This window comes from Dipodomys ordii, unplaced genomic scaffold, assembly GCF_000151885.1.
Source record: "Dipodomys ordii isolate 6190 unplaced genomic scaffold, Dord_2.0 Scaffold386, whole genome shotgun sequence".
NCBI lineage: Eukaryota > Metazoa > Chordata > Mammalia > Rodentia > Heteromyidae > Dipodomys > Dipodomys ordii.
In genome coordinates this window covers 61348-85564 of record NW_012267602.1, presented here as the reverse complement: position 1 = coordinate 85564, position 24217 = coordinate 61348, and the positions used below count along the sequence as shown (strand labels likewise).

The window sequence follows — 24217 nt, the reverse complement described above, 5'->3', positions numbered from 1 at the left end:
TATTCATTTTATGTAACTTATCTCTACAGTGCAATGAAAATGAAGAGAATGAATGAAAATAAAAGAAAAAGATTCACAGTAAAGTTTCAGAACATTTTGGATGGCAGTTATAAAATAGACTGTTAAAACCCTACCACAAATGATATGCTTAAATCCCTATGACATATTAACCCCTGAAACATCAGGATGAATACAGGAGTATCCACTCTCCTGACTACTGGAAGCCACTGGAGTAAACACGAAGTATGGATAAAAAGCTTCAGTACTTAAGAGAATTAGTTAGAGATGTGGCTCAGTGGTAGAGTGCCTACCTAACAAGTACAAGGTCTTGCATTCAAAGCCCAGTACTGCCCCCAAACAATAATTTTCAAAAAATAACTAAAAATAGAGAACAAATTTTAGTATTTATAACTGACAAAATAATTTATGGGAAAACAACAGAATCAAAATCAGGGGGATAAAATGAATAATTAAAGTTTGAAGATAAAGAGCATAAAACTTGTTATATTCCAAAATAGTTCTCTCCCCACCCCTCCCCTCTCCTTCCCTCCCCTCTTCTCTCCCCTCCCCTCCCCTCTCTTCCCCTCCCCTTCCCTGTTTTCTCTGCTCCCCTCCCTACTCTACCCTTTTCTCTCCTCTCCCCTCCTCCCCTCTTACTTCCCTCCCCTCCTTTTCCCTCCCCTCTCCTCCTCCCCTCTTCTCTTGTTCTCCTCTCTTTCTTTATTCTCTCTGTCTCTGTTTTTGTTTCTCTCTCTCTCTCTCTCTCTCTCTCTCTCTCTCTGAGATAAGGCCTTGCAATATAGCTGAGACAGTGTTAAAATCTTGATCCACCTCTGATCCTAAGTATCTGGGTTTACAGATGTGCACCATCAGGCTTGGCCTCTAGCAATGTTTTAATTAACAGTTGGAACTAGAAGAAAAACTTGAAGTCGTAGAAGTAAACCAATCAATCCTTTGGAAACATGCTTCTAATCACTAATTCCTAAGAATGGGGCACTGTCCTACACAGCAAATATTTCTACATACTGGAGTCTCTAAAATACTCAGCCATGCTCTTATGGCACTTAGAATATAGGAGGTTACAAGAGCGCCCATAGGAGAATGTCTTTAAATTAAAAATACTATACCCACAAATATACAGCTTACAGAACCACATCCCTGCTGCTGAAGTGGAATTGGCAAAATCAGAAAAAGTGTCCAGGGCAATATTTGGCAGGAAGATCAAAATTAGAAGAGAGTAGAGGGAGAATAACCCAGGCAGATGGAGGAAGGGAGCATGAGTGAGTGAGTCATGACCCTTTCCAGGACCTAGACCCAGAACAGGCAGTGCAGAGAAGGTGTTGGCTGTGTAGGAGGCTGAGACCTTATCTGCTGCATTTCTATCAGTCCTGGATTCCCCAACTCCAACTGACCCAACCAGGCATAACACAGAGACTGGGCTAGTAGATATCACTCTGCCAACCCACTCATAGATAATCAAAGCAGACCTAGAGAAAGGGAGTGGTTTGTCCAAAAATCACAAACCCACAGGACTGGAACTCACAGCTCTGAATTTGTTCCTGAATGCTCTTTTCTTTGTTTGAGGCTACCCTTATGATTGACCTGTCAAAAGGAGAATGGCAACCATGCTGTCTCTCCTTGACCTTTGGCAAGTTCTGGAGAATAGGCTCAGCTCTTCCATTCCACAAAAGAAGAGGGACAAGTGAAGAGGGACTTAGAACATCTTGCAGTATATGCCAGGGAGTCAACAATGATATGGGAAGTGACTTTTCTGGGGATACTAGACAGAAGATTTTTCAGTTATTCAGACCTGAAGAGTCTCAACTGTCCATTAGAATTTGGCATTCCAGACCTGCACCTGTAAGAGAAGTGGTTGCCACCCTGAGCTGTGCTTCATCTCTTATCTAACTTGTTTTGTTTTGTCTTCATATCTTCAAGGCAAGACATCCACATAATCATTGTTCTCTGGAGGGAGAGAAACAAAGGACATCTATGAGACTGGACACCTAGAAGTCACATCAATCAATCCCCCTCAAGGAAAAGGAACACAGGTACAAAGAAATCAAAGTGATATCTTCAAAGACTAGAGTATCACTGAGAGCTTTTTTATGGCAAAATTGAGAGTTCTTGGCCAGGCACTGGTGGCTCATGCCTGTAATCCTAGCTACTCAGGAAGCTGAGATCTGAGGAAGCCAGCCTGGGCAAGAAAGTCTGTGAGATTCTTGCTGCCAATTAACCACCAGAAAACCAGATATGAAGCCGTGGCTCAAAGTGGTAGAATACTACTCAGGGAAAGCGTCCAGGCCCTGAGTCCAAGCCCCATGACTGACAAAAAATAAAAATGGAGAGTTCTTGTAGAAGCTAAGTCTTACTTTCTAGGACCAAATATCTATATTTACCACTGGTAAGCTTTCCTCAGAATAATTGTTATTTTCTGGAGCTTGCTCTAAGCTCTAGATATGATTGAAAAGACAAGAAAGTGGAGGGAAAAGGTGAGGTTGAAGGGCAGATCTGGGCCTTGGGTGGCTGAGTATTTAGAGTTCTCTCTGCCAGTGTACACCAGGAATGGGCATAGTAAAATGCTCACCTAATTCTTGGGGGAACATCTGAGGGTTTTTTTTTCTCCTGGGTTTGTAAGTTTTATATCATTGCTTAGATGTTACTACTACCCATCACCTCCAGCAACACATACGGATTTGCCCAAGTGTTGCAGTATAGCTGCTTTGATGCCTCTTTTATGTGTCTGAATTCTAAAAGTTTGGGGGTGGGGAGATAGCTGTTAGAACTATATCTGCATCTGATCTACAAAAAGTGGTTGTGTTTCTGTCAGGTATATGCTCCCTTGCAGGTAGTGACAGGATAGAAATGATGGGGTGGGTGGGAGAGGTTTTAGTCTTTAGAATTCCATACTTCATCTTGTTGGGGAGATATGAAGCTTACTGTGGCAGCCTACAGCGGTTCTTGCTCCAAACTAAAAAGATGTATGTAGTGGGGGCAGCTACCTGAGAACTCTGTCGTTTCTCACTCCCCTTCTTTAGAAATGAGTTCTCATCACTGTCATCCCCCAATAAATGGTCCTCTCATCTGTGGGAATTTTTAAGACATGGGGTTTCACAACAGGGAGCTCTGTTGTGATGATGGAAGTCTAGGCTCTAGCAAAGAGGAGAAGAAATTACAGCTTCTTGGTCTTGATCCTTCACTCAGTTCTTTCACATAGGTCTCAGTGACCTGTGGCCTTCTAGTCTATTGATTTATCCATTTTTCATGGCTCCTCATACATGTCTTCACTTCCTTCTTCTCCAGCTTCAATGGTGATAGTAATGAGAATGTAGCCATACATTTCCACCAGGAGTGATAAAAATTAAACCAGGAATGTTGTCTCTAACCATCTGAGTTCAGCTCAAAATACAACTAATAGGGAAGAACAATAGCAGGGTAAAATTGATCAAGATGCATTATAAACTGACACATTGAATTGAAGCCCCTTGTAAACTACTTAAAGGTAATTTTAAAATGTTTTTCTTTTAAAGATATAATGCAGTTCAGATACTAGACTCTTTTCAGAGGGCAGACTTCACACATGAAGGTAAACTCATGATGTGATCTGAGAATTCTAAATACAGGTTGCCTTCCAATTCACTAATCATCTCTCATCCTCCTTAATGACCTTATGCCTTAAGGGATATATTGGAAATGATTTGTCATTCATTACTTCATAAAGAATGCTTAGCAAATGTTAAACAAAATGAACAGAATAAGCCTTAGGGAGGAAGTTGAAGTGTTATTCTCAATGAAACCTGCTTACATTTTCATTTATCTCAAACAGATGAATTATTCTAAGTTATAGATAAATTCACCATCAACTTTTTGTCTAGAAACCACTTGCTATCCTGGCTAAGCACAAACAACTCTATCTTGGCCACCTGCAAGGGCTAGAAGACATCATTTTTCAATGAAATAGAAGTTCCTTTTACGGGATGAAGTGTTTTCAGAGGTGATGTCACAGCAAAGGACATTTCTGTCTTTGCACTGACTCTCCAGTGCAGAGCCCTGGTGAAGATAGAATCAGGATTCTTTTTTTTTTTGTTGTTTTGTTTTGTTTTGGTTGGCCGTGGGGCTTGAACTCTGGGCCTGGGCGCTGTCCCTCAGCTCTTCAGCTCAAGGCAAGCGCTCTACCACTTGAGCTACAGCGCCACTAGAATCAGGATTCTTTTGTGAAGACTTTGAACATAAATACCATTTAACTGTATTCTTCTCTTTCTTGGGCAGAAGCTGCTTCTGTTTACTGGGTATAAGAGGTGAATCACCAGCCCTTGGTTTGGTTTTTCATATTTGGAGATTAATTCCTTTAAGTTTGGAAAGATTTGTTCTGGAGCCCCTTCCACAGTCTGCAAAAAATAGAATAAAGGGCACTCATCATTGTGCAATTGTGTGGGAATTGTGTCACCTTTTGCAACAGTGGTTTACAGGGCTCTCTCTGAGAGCTGATGAACTGAAAATAAAAGGCCAGTAGCTCATGTGTAAGCATTCAGCTCCATAGGCATTTCACAGAAATTTGCTTCTTTAAGACCAACCTCTGACTTGACTAAAGAAGACTTCCAGTCAAGGGATTCCCAACTCTGTAGGTTTTTTTTTTTTTTTGTGGCTCATGGGGCTTGAACTCAGGGCCTGGGTGCTGTCCCTGAGTTTTTTGTGTGCAAGGCTAGCACTCTACTACTTGGAGCCATGGCACCACTTCTAGTTATTGAGTGGTTTATTGGAGATAAAAGAGTCTTATGGAAACTTTTCTGCCCAGGCTGGCTTAGAACAGTGATCCTCAGATCTCAGTCTCCTGAGTCGCTAGAATTACAGGCATGAGCCACCAATACTTGGCTATACTTTAGTATTTTCTAAAAAGTAAAGTCATTACATTACAATGATCAAAATCAGAAAGTTAATCTTGTTGCAGTATTTTTGGTTAATCTTATTTAAATATTGTCTGTGAATAACAAAAGGAAAAATCATATACTTATTTGAAGATCATTGTGTATTCTAGTCATTCAGATAGTTACAGTAAACATGCTCATATTGAAGATCCTAAGAAATTTTGTAGTAAAAAAGCCATTTTGTAAGCAACTTTTCTAGAAAGATTATTTCAGAACTTCATTTGTAACTAAAAAAAATTTAATTACATATATTATGATTTATTTCTTAAGCTGGATAACTAAAGTCAAAAGACGCAGAAAGGTTTTCCTGTTTCATTTCCACCAGAAAACTTAAAACAACTCTTAGTTCCCTGTCCTATTTTCAGACAACTGTGGAACACAAATGACTTCCTGAATGCTCAGACCTCTTCCCTCACCTTCCTTTCCCAGTCTCATCCAGCACCATTCTTATTTTTTTTTCATGTAACAACAGTTTGTTTTTTTTTTAATGGAGCACAGGTTGGCACATTTGATTATTGGAATAGCAGCATTGGTGTGACTCTGACTTCTTGAATAACAGTGCGTAAACCAGTATTAAGTCCTTTCTATTTTTCTCAGAGAAGGACAAAGCTAACTGTTGATCTGATTCCTAACCTTGCAGGGAACTTCTCTCAGAATTCCCTTAGAATGCCTTGGTATGACTACTTCCAATGGTCAGGAGAAGATCTCAGGTTCTCTCCTAACCTTTGCATTCTTTTGGCATTCTTACCTGAATCTTGTAATATCCATGTTTCTCTCTGAAGATTCGGTATGTATAGACAAAATGTTTAAACCTGTGGAAAGAGGACTTTGTGAATCATAGTGTTGTTTTATGACAATCTATTTAACAACTGCCATTGCATTTTCTTTTATGTTCATTCTTTTTTATTGTAAAGATACTGTACAGAGGAGTTACAATTGCATGAATAAGGTAATGAGTATATTTCCTAAAGAGCATAGTTACCCCCTCCTTTGTTTTTCCCCTATCATCCCTTCCCTCCATTCCTCCCCAACTCCTCCCTCTCCCCACCTGGAAGTTGTAAAGTTCATTTTCAACATAGTGTCTTGTACATCTCATTGTTACAAGGGGTTACCTTGTATCCTTGTTTCAGCATGCCATTGCATTTTCTATGCAATGCTTTTATTTTCCTGTCTCAAATCTCCAAGAGAAACTGAGGGATCTCAGGCCCTCTCATCTGTGGGAATTTTCAAGACGTGGGGTTTCAGAACAGGGAGCTCTGTTGTGATGATGGAAGTCTAGGCTCTAGCAAAGAGGAGAAGAAATTTACAGCTTCTTGGTCTTGATCCTTCACTCAGTTCTTTCAGGTAGGTCTCAGTGACCTATGGCCTTCTAGTCTATTGATTTGTCCATTTTTCATGGTTCCTCATACATGTCTTCACTTCCTCTTTCTCCAGCTTCAGTGGTAATGGTGTGTATAAAAGATAAATGTATGTGTGGCATAGTTTGATTTAGTATTCTCCACTTTGATTCTTTTGACTTTAGGATGGGTGTGAAAGCAACATACATTCAATAAAAATCATGCTTCAAGCTGGGTGTGGTGTTCATACTGTAATAACAGCAGTCAGGAGGAAGAAGTAGGAGGATCATGAGTTGAGACCAGCTTGATAGGCATAGTGAGACCCTATTTATAGCCTCAAATTTTGAATTAATGATCAATTTTGTTACTATTCTACCTACCCAATAATGGGCAGTGGTAGTGAGCCACAGCTCTCAGTCAATAAGAGTGAACAATAGCACTCTATAGTGTGCTAAGGTGTGGGATCCACAGTTTAGATGTATTAAGGGCATTTCTTTTTTACACTTTCTATTTATAATGGCATTATTTCTATAACCTCATTGTAAGGATATACCTGCAGTTTCTTTATTATTCTTTATTCAGTTTCTGAAGGACTAAACTAACTCCATTTTAAGAGCAAGCCACCATTTCATGTAAAACTGACCTTAAGTTGAATTTAAGGGATAAACAGTTATCAGAAAAGCCAGTTATTGGAAAGTTCTCAGAAAGCCTGCAATCGAAACTGCAATTATACCCCTAGCAAGGGTTGAGAATTAGACAAGGGTTGAGAAACAGCCAAGAAACACAAAAAGTTTCTAAAAAAGGTAGTAAGTATGGTCAGGCCGCATTCAAACCTCAGTATGTGAGACAATGGGAAACTGACAAAACCACTTCTGTAAATGTTAACCAATCATGTAACTGCTTGTGTAGCAACCCCCTAAACTTGTTTGTTCAATAGTATAAAAGCTGTACTGATTTTGTGCTTGGGGCCTCTTAGTGTCACTGGTTACCAAGTTCGAGAAGGACCAAGCTCGAGCTTGTAATAAACGACTCTTTTGCCTATTATATTGGTCTTGGTCTCTGGGGGTCTCTCGGGGGTCTTGAGTTCGAGTCTAACATTACCAAACCAGAACCCTGTTTAAATCCAGCTCTGCCTCTGCTTGACTAGTGACAAACAGCCATATAGACTGGTTTTAACTTTTAATGCCTTCTGGAAATCATTCACTTCCTTGTCTCCTAAAAAGATCTTTTTTTTTTTTGGGTCCGGTCATGGGGCCTGAACTCGGCCTGGGCACTGTCCCTCAGCTCTTCAGCTCAAGGCTAGTGCTCTACCACGTGAGCCACAGCGCCACTTCCGGCTTTTTTCTTTTTGCTTATGGGGTGCTGAGGAATCGAATCCAGGGCCTCACGCATGCAAGGCAAGCGTTCTACCACTGAGCCACCTTCCCATCCCCCCTAAAAAAGATCTTATACCTTGTCCTTTCTCCTTAAACCTCACCATCTGCCTTCCCATCTACATTCTTAATTGATGACATCACTGAGAAGATGAAAGCAATTGATAGACAATTCCCACACAGTCAACACCACACCTCCAGCATCCGCATTCATCCTACCATTATTATAGAAGAGCTATGTGTGCTGCTCTTCAGAGCTAATCCCTCCTGTCTCCACTGGAAGCTCATTCCCTTTCATCTCTTCGAGGGCATAGTTCCAGCAATCCTTCCCTCTGTCTCATCATTACTATTCTTAACACAAGAATAGTTCTTGATAGTCCTTTTTAAAACTGTGAATCAGATCATGTCAGCTCTGCACAAAAGCCTAAGCTTTAAATATCAGGTCAATTTTGGAGAAGAAAACATGTGGGAGTATATTCATATGGTGGTGGTTCTGTCTTAATAGATCTTAGAAGTTTTTCTTAAGTGAAGCTATAGTTGAGATAATGAGATTTTGGTTCCAAGGCAGAACAAAGCATTAAAAGCATACAATAGCTCAGTAACACACCCAGGTGTGTGTGAATGCTTGCTATAAGAGGGACCCAGCATAGCAGATTGGTAGGGAGGGAGAGAAGGGATTGTTTATTAAATGCTAATATTTTCAGGTGGAAACATATAAAACTGGATTCCTACTTCATACTCTAATTGAAGACAATTATAGAAAAAGAAAAATATGAAACTTGGAGAAATAAATGTAAGTGAACAACATAATTACCTCAAGTGAAGAAACACGTTTTTCTATCACAAAAACACAAGCCATTGGAAAGATGAATCAATTCAATTTCTTAAAAATTAAAACTTGTATTTACCTAAATGTACTATTAATAAAGTGGAAAACTTCATAGATTGGGAGAAGAGAATTATAGCACTAATACAAAGTGAGAACAGCAATGTACAATAAGAAAAAGACAAAGAGAATGGCAGTAAACATGAAAAGATGTCACCATTTGCCATAAATCATGCAAATATGGGCTAAACAACCATTGCATCTCACTTTCTACCAGAGTGGAGGAGATGCAAGAATTTGCTAATGCAAAATACTGGTTGTGATGAGGATCCACAGGAAATGTAATGAACTATGGATGACAGTATAATGTCTTTAAGAACAATTGGACCACATTTCAGTAAAATTGAGATGTGTATAATTCATGAATCCAAATGTGTATTCATTGAAATGATGATACTAGAACAAAACTAATAAAGCCAATATTTTATTGTGTGGCTAAACATTAAATGCATTTAAAATATTTTTTAAAAACCTAAGTCTAAAAATCGAGTGAAAGTATAAATGGAAAAAAACTACACATAATACATCAAAGATCTTTACATTGAACTAAATACACTATTAAAAATAAATGCCAAAAAACTTAATAGGTTCTTATTAATTAGCCAGGCACTGGTGGCTCATGCCACCTAGCCACTCAGGAGGCTGAGATCTGAGGATCGTGGTTCAAAGCCAGCCTGGGCAGGAAAGTCTGTTAAACTGTCATCTCCAATAAACAACCAGAAAACTGAAAGTGTTGTGGCTCAAGTGGTAAAGCATTTGCCTTGAGCTGCAGAGCTGAGGGACAGCACCCAGGCCCAGAATTCAAGCTCCATTACTGACAAAAAAAATTCATACTAATGAAATAGTTTTTTGCAAATGCAATCTTTTATTTGAAGTAAGGAGTTTAAGAGAGAGAGGGGGGAGGAAGATAGTGAGGGAGAGAGAGAAAGAGAGAGAGAGCATGTATGCACAGGGCTCTTACCTGTAATCCTAGCTACTTAGGAGGCTGAGATCTGAGGATCATGTTCTGAAGATGGCTTGGATAGGAAAGTCTATGAGACTCTTATCTCCAATGAACCTCTAAAAAAGCTGGAAATATAGCTGTGACTCAGGTGGTGGTAGAGCTCTGGCCTTGAGCACAAAAAGCTCAGTCACAGTACTCAAGCCCTGAGTTTAAGTCTCAAGACACAGAGAGAAAGAGAGAGAGAGAGAGAGAGAGAGAGAAATATTTCCAGCTCTTCAGGCAGGAAATAGGGTTTAAGACTCTTCAAATGCAAATTTTGGGGTACAGGGGCTGGGAAGTTGGCTCAGTGGTAGAGCACTTGCCTTGCATGCCTGAGGCCCTGGGTTTGATTCCTCAGCACCCCATAAGCAAAAAGAAAAAAGCCAGAAGTGGCGCTGTGGCTCAAGTGGTAGAGCACTAGCTTTGAGCTGAAGAGCTGAGGGACAGTGCTCAGGCCCAGAGTTCAGGCCCCATAACCAGATCCCCCCCAAAAAAAAAACCAAAAAAATTTTTGGGGTACAGAAAAAAAGGAAAGGTTTGAGAGGGCAGGGGAAGGGGAAGGAGATGGGGAGAAGAACAGTTGAGGAGTAGAGTGAAGAAGGTCAAGATTATTTGATCTCCTCCATAAATTCTGAGGATTATGTTTTGTTGTTGTGAGCCCAGGACTCAAACTTGGTACCTGAGATTTTGCTCATTGGCTGACACTTTACCTACTGATCCAAACCTCCAATTGTGCAGATTGTAGGGCTGTTAGAGAGGCTGTCTTCACTTACCCTTCCTTGGAAAATGGCAAGGATATCAGTACAGGGGAACCACAAATACCTCTCTGATTGTTCACCTTGTAATATCCCATTATTTCTTCTGCAACTTTGAGAAGAACCTTTGAGAACATTTTGGAGATTTACAGTGGAAATCTTTGTGTTGATCACAAGTTACAGAGTTTGTTACATAAGACTTTAGATTCCAAATGGTTACTGACTGGTCATTATCCAGAGACAGAAACAAAACAAACATGGAAAAGTCTTGCCTTTGTTGTTTTCTTTTAATCACCCTTTAGAAATTCAGCAGTTTGTTTACTAGATCAGAATTTTATCACTTGATCTGCCTTGTGACATACACAACATTGGGCTCACTTGGCAGTTTTTGAAGTAATAAATAACATAAACCACTTTATTTTCTTATTTTTGTGCCCATAATGGGGCTTGAACTTGGGTTCCCCTTGCTTTTTCCCCCTTGAAGGTTGGCACAGTTGAACCACACCTCCACTTCCAGCTTTTTGCTGGTTAATTGGAAATAAATTTTGTTGACTTTCTTTTCCAGGCTGGCTTTGAACTGCAAATCTCAGATCTCATCCTCCTGAGAAGCAAGGATAACAGACATAGACACTGGTGCCATTTTAGATAGCCACAGATTTAGCTTTTTCTGAAAGATGAGATTTGGGACATCTACTCAGTTACCAAGTTTGGGACAAAAACAAATGAAACCAGATTACACTCCTGTTATTAACCCTTTAATTAATCCCAATTATGAGAACCTAAAAAAGCATGAGCAATGACTGAAATGGTAGAATGCCAGCTAGCAAGCAAAAAGTATCAAGTTTCAACCCTAGTACTAGAAAAAGAACACCTGTGGAGCATAATGCCCTGTGAACAGGAGGCTGTTGGCCACAAGGCCCATTCAAGTAGCCCAAATAAGATCATAAGCTGCCTGATTGTTATGGTACTATTATTCTGATGATCTCTAATGGCCAATACAAGAAGCATGACCTAAAGGATGTTCACTCTCCAGATATGAAGAATGAATCCTTGACTCTTCAGAATACTGGGCACAGCCTTTGGAATTCTGCATAGTCCTCAGGGTAACTGCACAGATGAGTCATATGAGAGTGGCTCTATGGGAAACAGCTGATTTCTTTCATTAGGACTTGTGCTTCCCCAATTCCATAGCTAAGAAACATCTGCTTGTTGCAGACCACTGAACCTAGGCAAAGAAAGCTGCACGTTCTATCAGTGTTGAGGCACCAGGGCTCCTTAATCCACCCTGTCCATCTCCACTCCTTGAAATTCACCATACATAATTCAAAGTCTGTTTTCTGTTATCAGCAACAACCAGAGCTTAGGAGATCAGAGGTTGTGGATGACCAAATAGGATTTTTCTGATATTCCAGGGGTGGCTCCTTCTCCCAATATCCATTCTAAGCCTGGGCATAACATGTCCTGGGGAAAAGCACCTCAGGAGCAACCAAGTTTAAGTTCAGTGTTTTGAAGACAAGGCAAGTACTTCTCTTCTTTTAAAAAAATTTTTTTTCTCCTGAATATTCAGATAAAAAAGGTTTTGGATCTTTCAAAAAGCTGACCTAAAATGAATATAGTCTAAAAGTTTGTATCCCTTATTTCCCCCTGTGCATTGGGGAGGATGGGATGGGATAGGTGACTGGAGGCTTATTCTCAAGGAGGAAGTAGCAGATGGACAGATAGAGGGATTTACTTGGTGTATTCTTGTTTGCTCAAGTCTCCTGTCTTCATGGGAAGCTATGATAATTAGGACAGTGAGGTTATCATGATAACCTCACAATCCATGGGCCCCAACCAGCAGCCCACATGCCATCATTGCCATCCAAAGCTTTGCACTGTCCAAGGGTGGTACAAAGTTTCAAGTGGAATGTCTTAGGATGGAGTAAAGGAGGAAAACTTAAAAAATCCACACTATCCAAACCTGCCACATACCACACTGAATGTAAAGCCAGATAAAAGAAAACTTGCTGCTGTTTGTTTTTGTTTTTAATGGATAGATGTCTGGCAAAACACTAATTCTTATATATGATTATTCTTGCTATATATGTAATCGTAGTGGTAATAATGGGACTCTGGAATAGTAGATGTCAAGTGTTAGGCTGAAAATAAGGGAGACAAAGGCATGAGTTTACTTTTCAAATTTAAGTACTCAGAAAAAGGAAGAATATGACTGAGTTAATCTTGCCTTTTAGCATAAGAGTAAACAAAAAGCCATGTTTCTGTTTTTTGGCCTTGCCACGTTTTATTTCTGTCTTCTTCCTATGGAGACAGAGAATAAATATCAAGGGTGTGTTTTCTTTTTTCTCATACACCATTCAACACTTCTGCCACTATGGGCTTTTCCCCATACACCACTGTGAACACCAGCTGGGTGTATTCCAAGGCAATTCTGACACTATCCACCTGAAGATAATACATATGTTAAGCAAAAATGAAATGAAGAGACAAAATTTTATATAGAGTCTGATGCCAAGTATGAACTTAAAAAGAGACACATATCAAAGATCACTAGGAAATATTAGAAATGTGAAGCTGGAGATAGTGTCAGGGTACTCCCTCCAAGTTGAGGGTTCCATCTCAGGACTGATTGTTCCCCTACTTCAGATGCTGATTGCAAGTTCTAGGTCCTGACCAGTACTTCTGCTCAAGTGGCTAAAAATCAAGGTTCTCTTTGGGTTTGATAAATTATCTAGAAAGGCTTACAGAATTCAGGAAAAGATTTTATTTATTCATATACCCATTTACTACAAAGTTATATTACAGAAGGTATAGATAACTGATGAAAGAAATTTCTAGGGTGACATATGAGAGGTGGGGAACAAAGCTTCTGAACCCTCAGTCGAGGCCAGCACTTTCTGAGGGCAAATTATATCCAAATTTTCAAAAGACTAGTAGATTCCTTATGGAAAATCCTTAAAAAGTATTATTTTGGGGAGAGGAATCAACAAATTCCATAAGATATAAAGTAACATGCCCATGATGAAATAAGTTGCCCACACTTGTGAAAAAGCCAAGATTTTAATTCAGATCATATGCATTGAATATTTCAGTACAGCACTTTTCTCAGAACTTAATGAATAAGGAACCCACCACAATTCTAATTCATTCCGCAAAGTGAGAATATATGCATATGCCTTGATGACAGTAGCTAGTTTCTGTAATCTTTTATTCCATTTTAATGGATTTTAAAAGAAATACTCTGATAACCTACTCCATCCATTATTACATAACTAGACTATATGTTTCAAGTTTTATAGATTTCTGTCCCTAAATTGTTCTTGTCCAAATTGTTCTTCCTGAGCAGAGCGCTTGGTTATTGTCATCTGGTCACAGAGATTATATCACTTTCTCTAGCTTGAGGAATTAGCTCTTCAAAGAGAAGCCACTTTGAGACCTGGCTTAATATCTTTTTGGGTAAAAGCAGTGTATAAATAGATTTAATTCAATAATGCTAAGTTGTTGTTTTAGAATTCCTACTACGTTTCCCCAACAATTCTGGTTACTTGGAGACATCAAGACCAAATTCCAAAAATCTCTCAAGTTGTAGACTTGACAAAGAAAAGTAGGGGAGACGGGAAGGCAGGCTTGCCCAACCCCATCCTCAGACCTCACACAGCAGAGGCACAATCAGTGAGCAGAGATCAGTGAGTGGAATCTCACACTAGCCCAGCCTTCTTTCATTTTGTCTCTGTCTCTGTCTTTCTCTCCCTCCCATTATTGATATTACTCTCTCTGCTTATGTCTCTTTCACTCTCTATATCTATCTCTGCATGTATAGCATTATATATATATAATATTATATAGAAGATGTATAAACTGTCTGGAAAGACATGTAATAAACAGAGAAAAGAACAAAAAAAGTTAAAACTACTTCTAAATAACTCCTTTTTATGTTTTAATAATTAATTAAGTACAATAATTCCTTAGGAGATAATGAACAAAGCTTTTTAAATAGTATAAAAAGGAAATAATAAAAAGAAATTATGGAAATGTAAATGAGACAATAAGGAAAATAAAGAAAACCAAAGGCTATTAAATGTATAATACAACTTACAAAGCTGTAGTTTGATTAATCAGAAGACAGAGAAAACACAATTTGCCTATCTGAGAAGGGAAAGAAATGAAAGCACTGTCAGTTCTACAAAAATTTTTTCTTTCTTGTTTTTTTTTTTTGGGTCCGGTCATGGGGCCTGAACTCTGGGCCTGGGCACTGTCCCTCAGCTCTTCAGCTCAAGGCTAGCGCTCTACCACTTGAGCCACAGTGCCACTTCTGGCTTTTTTCTTTTTGCTTATGTGGTGCTGAGGAATGGAACCCAGGGCCTCATGCATGCAAGGCAAGTGCTCTACCACTGAGTCACCTTCCCAGCCCCAGTTCTACAAAAATTTAAAAAACAATAAGGGTATATTACAAGAAATATTACTCTATTAATTTGACATCAGCAATTAAATGATTAAATGTAAAAATTACTTAAAAGCATAAACTCAAGCTCATCCAAGAACAAATAGCCTGAACTAGCCCTATTTCTATTAAAGAAGTAGTGTTTAAAGACCTGCCCATTTGAGACACAGATGGCTTTATTGATACAGCAACAATTGCAAACAAATTTTCCTAGAAAATTAAGAGAAAATATTCTCAAGTTATTTTATGAGGGCTAAGATTTCTCTGTTACACAAACCAAGCACAAACATTAAAAATAAGTATATAGGGTATATTTCTCATGACATATATGTAACAACTCATCGAATTTTTGATAAATCACATCTATCTTTCAAACTACAGTCACATTTAAATGCAGATGCTATGTAGAAAGACAGACAAACTTTGCAAGTTGTTACTAGATTACAGACTACTTAGGGAGTGTGAAAAGGTTACAGGACACTAGTCCAGTATATAAAACTAATTGTGTTTCTACTGACTTTCACTACAATAGGAGAATATAAGATTGAGCTACATGGTTTAAAAGAACATCTAATAAATAAAATATTAGAAATAATCTGACAAAAGATGTTAAAGGCTCATAAGACATTTCTGAAACATATTAATGAAGTCCTAAGATATAGAGGGATGAAATTGTGTTCATAGCTCAACAAGGTCATTATTGTTAAGATGTCAGCTGTACCTAAATTGAGATATAGATTCAAGCATTGTCAATCGCAATCTCACAAGCCTTGTTTGTTTGCTGACCATCTGTTTGTTTTGATAATAGTTTGGCAAACTGAATGTAATATATACACATAGATCTATACCTATATCTATATAGACCCAGGATGGCCAAAATAACCCTGAAAAAGAGCTCTTTATGCTATCTAATTTCAAGCCTTTTGAAGTGACAGTAATCAACAGAATATACAATCTGCATAAAGAAAGAAAAATGGTGAATGGAAGTTTAGTTACAGGATTGCACTTATGTTGTCACTATTGAAACAGCAATTCAAGTGAAGATAAATGAGATTTGCAGAAAATACAGGAAAGATTAGTTATTCAAAAAATATACTTCAGTCTGTTAAAACTAATTTGGAATGGACTATATTAAATGTGCAACTGAAAGTACAAAATTTTAGAGAACCTAAAAAATCTTTCTACAAATTAAATTTAGCAAGGATTTTTGAACTCCCAAAGCAAGGCCCAATAAAAGAAAAAAAAATGATATATTGGCTTTATAAAATTGAGACTCTTTGTTCTTTCAAGTTCACTGTTCAGAGGTGCCTTAGTCACAGACAGAACAGGGAGAAGACACTTGTGAATCACTTATCTTATAAAGAACTTGCTTCCTGAATATGTAAAATATTATCAAAATCCAATAAGAGCAATAGTAATAGTAACTGTAATAATATAATTTAAAAATGCTAGATAATTAAAATACATTTAATCAAAGCAACTATATGGATGACAAATAAGGACAAAAAGATACAAAGTATCACTTGTTATTAGGGAAAGGCAAATTAAAACCACAAGGAGATACTCCCCTGCCCCTTCCCCTCTATGCTTGTAGTATGGATACAATGCAAAAGGCTGGCATTCCAAAATGGTGAGAGTAGAAAAGATCAGAACTCTTATACAATGCCAGCAGGAATGGTAAAATAGTATTTTGGAAAAGCTCAGAAGTTTCTTAAGAAGGTAAACCTGCATAGAACAAAAGACTTAGCTATTCCACTCCTGATGTTTTTTCACCAGGAAAATGGAATCAAATGTTTACTTAAAAACTTAGTCACAAATATCTACAGCAATTCAACTTGGAATAGCTATGAATGGTAAACAAATGATAATATATATCTATAATGGAATACTACTCAGCAATAAAAAAGGTGAATTACACAAATAGCCACATGTATGACTTTCAAAAAGAATTATTTTTAAAAAGTCAGGTGAAAAATATTAAATATCTTATTATTGTACTTATATTAAATTCTAGAAAGTATACATTTATCTATAGTGCCAGAAATCAGATCGTGGAAGTCTACATCTAAGGGAGTGGGAAATAGGAGGGATCTTAAGGAGTACAAAGGAAATTTTCCTTAATAAAATCCATTTAAAAACTCTGCTATTAAATTCTCATAATGTTTTGGAAGGGGCAGGCCTTCTACATTTCGACTTATTTTTTTCAATTCCTGTTGTTCAGCCTTGAGAATGGTCATTGCATAAAAAGTCATGCATGGATCACGGAGTCCTTCAGCTTAGTTGATGAACAGCTCAGAGATCAGCAGTTGGTCTCTTGCTGTGGCCATTGTTATGGAAAACATGGTTGTGTTCAAGTCATTAGTTTTATTTTAATCAAACTGGAAAAAGCTGAGAAAGGAAATGTTTGCTAAGAGGTCTGTATTTTCCATGCCATGATACACAATATTATCATAACAATATGCTCATGAAAAGTTCTCCTTTTCTCCCTTTCCTCCTTCTCCTACTTCCTTCTGGCCTCCTTTTTCTCCTCCTCCCTCCTTCCTGCTCTTCCCAAAGACCTCAGAATCTGAAAGTTGTAAATGGGTCTCTGGCTAACAGAAATAGGATGCCATTATTCTCTCACTGAATGCATACACTGGATTAGGGTTCTTTTTGCTAAGCCTTTCTGTGGCTTTAAAACAATCCCGCCTTTCCCTTATACCACAGGAGAACCCTTTCCATCAACTAATATGGAGTACATTTTGAGTCTTCTGATGAAGAAGGCAAGCCGGTTTCGATTTCCTGACACCCACAAAGTCACAGGACACAAGCAGAAAGTCACACATTGGGGTTTTCTAGAAGCTCTATCATATTGTGAGATCAGATACTATTTCCTGTTCAAGCTTACTACACGACTCTCTGGTCAGGCTATATGCTGCTAGGCCACAGACTACTTAGGGAATATAACTTGTGATTTTCTTTCTTCATTTCTAATCTCTCCATAATCTCCTCATTTAGATTTAGGGAACAATTGGAAGTTAACATTTGCCATTCAAGTTCAGCAAAGAGGAAAGGGCTGCTTGTCTTTCTAACAAGCAGAATGAGAAGATTCTGAACACCAGAGGTCACAACCAAGTCTCCAAGCCCTGCTTTGATGGTTTATAGCATGGTCTCAAGATGACCAGCCTGGAAAATATTTTCACTGGAGCTGGGGACATTGGTGAGTGCATGAAACACAATTATATACTAACCATTTGTCTTTGGGCAAGTTATTAAAAAAAATTTTTTTTGGGGGGTCCGGTCGTGTGCCTGAACTCTGGGCCTGGGTGCTGTCCCTCAGCTCTTCAGCTCAAGGCTAGTGCTCTACCACTTGAGCCACAGCACCACTTCTGGCTTTTTTCTTTTTGCTTATGTGGTGCTGAGGAATGGAACCCAGGGCCTCATGCATGCAAGGCAAGCGCTCTACCACTGAGCCACCTTCCCAGCCCCAAGTTATTAAATTTAAAGCTGCAGTTTCTTTCCTCCTAATATAGGAGTAATATTGCCTAGAGCAAAAAATTTTACAAAGGATAGAGGAGAGAACAGACATAACTAACATGCCTCGCTTGAAGGCTGGCTCACAAAAAATCTCCATGGTTGTTATTTATAGAGGACTGAACAGACAGTCTAATATTTGTATTATAAGAGTAATGTCAGATTTGCTTACATATGTTGTTATGGTCTGTACATCTCAGGTTCATGTGCTAGAGACTTGTTCTCCAGCATTACCATATTGAGAGGTGTTGGAACTTTCTAATGTTGGATCTAGTGTGAGTGAAGGGAAGCCATTACCCATACAGTTGGATGATGGCCTTCTTACTTCCTCTCCTGCCACCTGACTTCTCTGTCTGGCACACATTCCACTACATGATGCTAATTTGCTATGGGGTTTCCCCTACCCCGGCATCCAGCGATCATGCCATGTTCATGCCCTTCAAAAACTGTGAGCTAAATAAATCCCTTTTCTTTAAAAGGACCAGATTTCATTATTTTGTTTTGACAACACCAAATGGACTAAGATGAGTTTATACATTGGAGAATGAATTGGTTTATGTGAATATATCAGAGGAATCTTTCTTGTACCCCACCTACTGTAGCCTTCCTCTGTCCCTGCCTGACATCTCAGCTCCAGTGTCAGGCTCTCTAACCCTTAATGGACAAATTGGTCTTTGCTCTCTGCCCCCATAGTGTTCTGAGATAGTCCAGTCATCACAGTTTTTACATCCATCACAGTATCTATTTATTTCTTGATTTTTTTTTCCCACTGGATTCTGGTCTGTTTTCAGATTACCTGAGTGTCTAGCATAGGGCCTGACATATGAGAGACTTTAAGAAATTACTAGACAGACAAAATTGAGGAGGCCACAATAGGATTTCACTAAGTCTACAATGAGCCTTATGCCATCAGATGCATCAGACTTTGCCTTTTGGCGACTTGGCTTGGCTTAGGAGGACAGTGAGGCCTGACCATGTCCAGGTAACTAACAAATGTTTATTCTTGTTTTCCCACTGGATTTGTTGTTGTTTGATGGTGGTGATATTATTATTACTATTTTTTGTCAGTTGTGGGGCTTGAACTGGGCTTGAGTGCTGTCCCTCAGCTCTTCAGCTCAAGGAGAGAGCTCTACCACTTAAGCTATAGTGCCACTTCTGGTTTTTTGGTGGTTAATTGGAGATAAGAGTCTCATGGACTTTCCTGCCTGGGCTGGCTTTGAACTGCAGTCTTCAGCTCTCAGCCTCTTGAGTAGCTAGGATTATAGGTGTGAGACACAGGCGCCTGACTAATTGCTATTTTAGTAACCTTTGCTGTGAATACCTGAGCTGGACTGACTCACCATGCTACAGAGCACCTGAGAATAAACATTAGTGTTCAAACTACCAAGAGGATCACATTTATCAGGTGCTGGTGGTAATCCTAGCTATTCAGAAGGCTGAGATCTGAGGATTATAGTTTGAAGCCAGCTCAGGCAGGAAAGTCCAAGAGACTCTTATTTACAATAAACTAGCAAAAACCAGAAGTGAAGCCATGGTTCAAGTGATAGAGTCCTAGCCTTGAGTAAAAGAAGCTGAGGGACAGCATCCAAGCCTTAAATTCAAACCCCAGGACCAGCACCAAAAAAAACCCCAACAAACAAAAAAAGATCTTGTACTCTGCAGTCCTAGTCAAGTTTGGTCCTCTATCTGGCATATCTTTAGTACCTTCTTGTCTCCATGCCCATCTGCCCCATCTTAGCTGGTTCCTGAAATCAGTTTGATTAGAAGTCTTTTTTTGCATGTGCATATCTTCTTTGGAAAAAAGGTTGTGTCTTCAAATGCAGACTTTAGAAGAAATCCATTTAAAGAGACAAGCTGAACATGGGCAAAAGGATATGAATGTACAAGTGCAAAAGGAGAACTGAGATGGGTGTGCTGGGTGGTAGAGATCAGGGAATCAGGGTATATGAGGCCAGCCCAGGGAGAATGAAAAAAAAATTCATGAGACTTCATCTCAACCAATGACTGGCCACCATGGTGCATGCCAATCATCCCAGCTATGTGTGAAGCATGATGTCTGGGCACAGTGGCACATTATGATAGGTATTTCCTCAACAATATGAAGAAGCACAAATAAGAGAATCACATGCTGACAGAGAATTCTATGCTGGCCAAGACATAAGGTGAGACCCTACCTCAAAAATAACCAATACAGAAAGATGCTATATGTGTGGCTCAAGTGGTAGAGCACCTGCCTAGCAAGTGTGAGGCCCTGAGTTCAAATACTCAGTACCACAAAAATGATAGAAATTCAACTGTATTAGTTCATTTTCTATAACTAAAGCAAAATGCCTGAAAATCCTGGAAATCTGTAAACTAAGGGTTTATGCAGCCCATTATGGTGGGAGTTCATGGGAGAGGAAGCAAACACATACTGGGACAAGGAATTAGAACAAGCATGGGGGATGGGCCAGTGTTACTTTTAAAACTATCTACTAGTAAGAACTAACTCAGAGTCTCACAAGAAATTTGAGCCACTATTTTAAAGGCTACTACCTGTTAAAAGCCACAGTGGGGACCAAGCTTCCAGTACATGAACCTGTAGGAATAAACTGTATCCAAACCATAGTAGTTTTTACTATGGTTTGGATAGAGTTTATATATATGTGTATGTATATGTGTGTATACATATATATATATAATGTGTCTATGTAAATGTATACATATACATATGTATATAATGTTTAAACATATATACACATATATGTATATACTCATTACATATACACATATGCACACACTTATTTGCACATAAACATTCTAACTATAACTTGCAGCTTGAAAACATAAGATATCCTTTTTTTTGGGGGGGGTCCAGTCGTGGGGCCTGAACTCTGGGCCTGGGTGCTGTCCCTCAGCTCTTCAGCTCAAGGCTTGTGCTCTACCACTTGAGCCACAGCACCACTTCTGGCTTTTTTCTTTTTGTTTATGTGGTGCTGAGGAATTGAACCCAGGGCCTCAGGCATGCAAGGCAAGCGCTCTACCACTGAGCCACCTTCCCAGCCCCATGATATCCTTAAGGCTATCTTTCTCACACCTGTATCTCCAACCCCATTTTAAGAAACAGGTATATTTCTGTGTATCTATTAGTGTGACCTTCACTTTTATTTTCTTAGCCCTCCAGTGGATGAGGTACAAAAGCATAGACTTTTGTATAGAGATTCTTTGCTTGACCAGATTTTGGAATACTTTCTGATTAGGCTTGTGTACTTCCTTATAAAATCCAGTTTTATCAAGTATCCCTGCTCAACCTTAAAACCTAATCACCCTTAATTTCTTTCCTGTAACATACTTTATATGATAACATCATTGTGGCCTATCTTCAGCTAGAATTCTATTGGTTTAGCTGATTATTTATTATAAACTTATTATTATTTAGCTAATTAGAAATCTATTCAGTTTAGCTATAAGTCTCCTTACAGTTCAGGTTTTCTCTTAGTATTTCTTTTCTTTTTTGGGGGGAGGAGGAGTCCGGTCATGGGGCCTGAACTCTAGGGCCTGAGTGCTGTCCCTCAGCTCTTCAGCTCAAGGCTAGCACTCTACCACTTGAGCCACAGTGCCACTTCCGGCTTTTTTCTTTTATGTGGTGCTGAGGAATCGAACCCAGGGCCTCATGCATGCAACACAAGTGCTCTACCACTGAGCCACCTTCCCACCCCCTCTCTTATTATTTCATCCACTAAGCGCTTTGCCCCTGATTCTTGGTTACAAATCTTAACTTGTCTCCATGCTATCTTGGGAGTTAAGTACAATCTCTCCTCCATTCAGAGTTCTCATTCCAGGATCCCTATACCTATCCAGAGAGTCCTGAATAAAGTCTTCCTTGCCATGCATTAACAAGTGTCATTAAATAGTCTTCTTTTAACCAGAACACTTATAATAAGACAATTAAAGGATTCAGTATTGAGTACTCTACAAAGAATAAAGTAGATAAATTTAGGAAGTGCTCAGGATTATTTTCTGAACTGAACATAAACTATTTTCCTCAGTAAGGTATCTCTGGTTCTGTAAGTTTTCATACTTAATGCAGACTCTAGAAGTACCAGTTGAATTTTAACATAAAAAGTCATTTGAAAACACAAATCTCTATTTCTTCACCAGTAAAATGGTGACTGTTTATACTTGCCTCCACAGACCATAATAAAGATGAAAGGAAATGGTGTATGAAGTCCTTTTACAAATCTAGTAAAATGTGAAATGTTATTAGCATTTTAGGAGTGGAAACTTTTAGGCTGAAACTTCCACAGCTTTCTCTACATCCACAGCTTTCTCTATATCAAATAAAGAGACCTCTAATGGAAGCAGTGATGCTACTTAGAAGTTTCTGAAAGCTCTTACATTTCCCATCAGCTTGACTTCTGCTGCCACAAGGTCTATTTGTGTGGCATTTACACTACAAGAGGAGAGCAAGTAGGAGAGCTCTGTAGACACATTTCTTCTACCCTTTCCTGGCAGGGTCTAGCTGTTTGGGGCTAGAGCAAAATACAATTCCCTGACTATATGGCTGCCATTATTACCAGGTTTCAATTATGTAGAAAGATGAGGCTACTTACGTGACACAGAGACACAGGACTCCTGGTATAGACTCGCTGTCTCGTATTAGAAAGTTACCATCTATCCCTTCTTTAAGCAGCAAGATTTCACACTCTTGCTTGGTCAGAGGGCCATGATAGTAAGGCAGGTCCATGGAGACCCAGCTTTTTGTGTTTTAGCTTTGTTGTCAACTTGAATTCCAGCTTTGGCTCTAGAAATAGCACTGAAGAAGAAAGTCAAGGTGGCAGGCTTGAAGGGGCCCCTGGAAATACTTCTTCCTCCAGTGGTGTCCAAATGAGATGTAGTTACTCTCTGAGGTTCAGTTTTGCAACTCAGGAAGTGAAAAGGGAGTGGGTGATAAAGTGACCAAGATATTTTGACCTAGAAAGGCCCAAATGTGACTCACAAAAGTTAAGTGAGACAGAATTAGAGAAGAGGACAGAATGGCTATGCATCAGACAAAGGCCTCATAACTAAAATATACTTAGAGCCAAAAATTCACCCCCTTGAATATAAACTCCTAAAGAAATAACAACCCAGTTAATAAATCAGCTAAAGATTTCAAGAGAGACTTCTCAAAAGAAGAAAAAAAATGGCCAATAGACATATGAAGAAATTTTCAACATCTCTGGCCATAAAGAAATACAAATCAAAATAACATTGAGATTCTACCCCACCTGAGTTAGAAAGGTCATTATCAAGAAAGCTAACAATAACATATGGTAGCAGGGACATGGTTAAAAAGGAACATTACTACTCTGTTGGTGGGAATGTAAAGTTGTTCAACCACTCTGGAAAGTAGAGCTTCCCTATGACCCAGCAATTCCACTCCTGTGCATTTATCCAATAGATCACAAACAAGGACACACTAAAGCTACCAGCACAACCATGTTTATTGCAGCATTGTTTACCTTAGCCAAGGTATGGAATCAACTCAGGTACCCCTCGGTGAAAGAATGGATCAAGAAAATGTGATATACATACACAGTGGAATTCTATGTTTCCATCAGAAAGAATTAAATTGTACCATTCATAAGGAAATGGAAAGACTTGGAAAAAATTAAGTGAAGTAAGTCCAACCCAAAGTAATATAGGTTGTATCATTTCCCTCATTTGTTGTAACTAAAATATGCCTATAAATCTACAAATCAATACAATAGATGGTAAAAGACAAAAAAATACACTTGGACATGATACATTATACAGGACTCTAGACATTCACACAGTGAGCGCAAAGGAGAATATTCTTAGGAGAAGATCACAAAAGCTCAATAGCTGTGTGCATATGATCATATAATATGAAGTTTATTGAAATGAACTCCAAAAATGGAAGCAAGTGTTTTTTTTAATTTAATTTAATTTTATTTTATTTGTGAACATACTGTACAGAGGGGTTACAATTACATGGGCAGGATAATGCATACATTTCTTTTTTT

The 24217-nt window shown here is 38.8% G+C and overlaps 1 protein-coding gene across 1 annotated transcript; it reads right to left on the bottom strand.

The window, feature by feature from the left end:
• Positions 1-2652: 2652 nt before the first annotated feature.
• On the bottom strand, positions 2653-22935 carry Sh2d1b (SH2 domain containing 1B). Its single transcript, XM_013036731.1, has 4 exons — positions 22802-22935; positions 5674-5737; positions 4238-4388; positions 2653-2750 (listed from the first exon to the last, which is right to left on the bottom strand). The coding sequence occupies exons 1-4, from the start codon at positions 22933-22935 to the stop codon at positions 2653-2655; spliced, it is 447 nt and encodes a 148-aa protein (XP_012892185.1).
• Positions 22936-24217: the final 1282 nt, after the last annotated feature.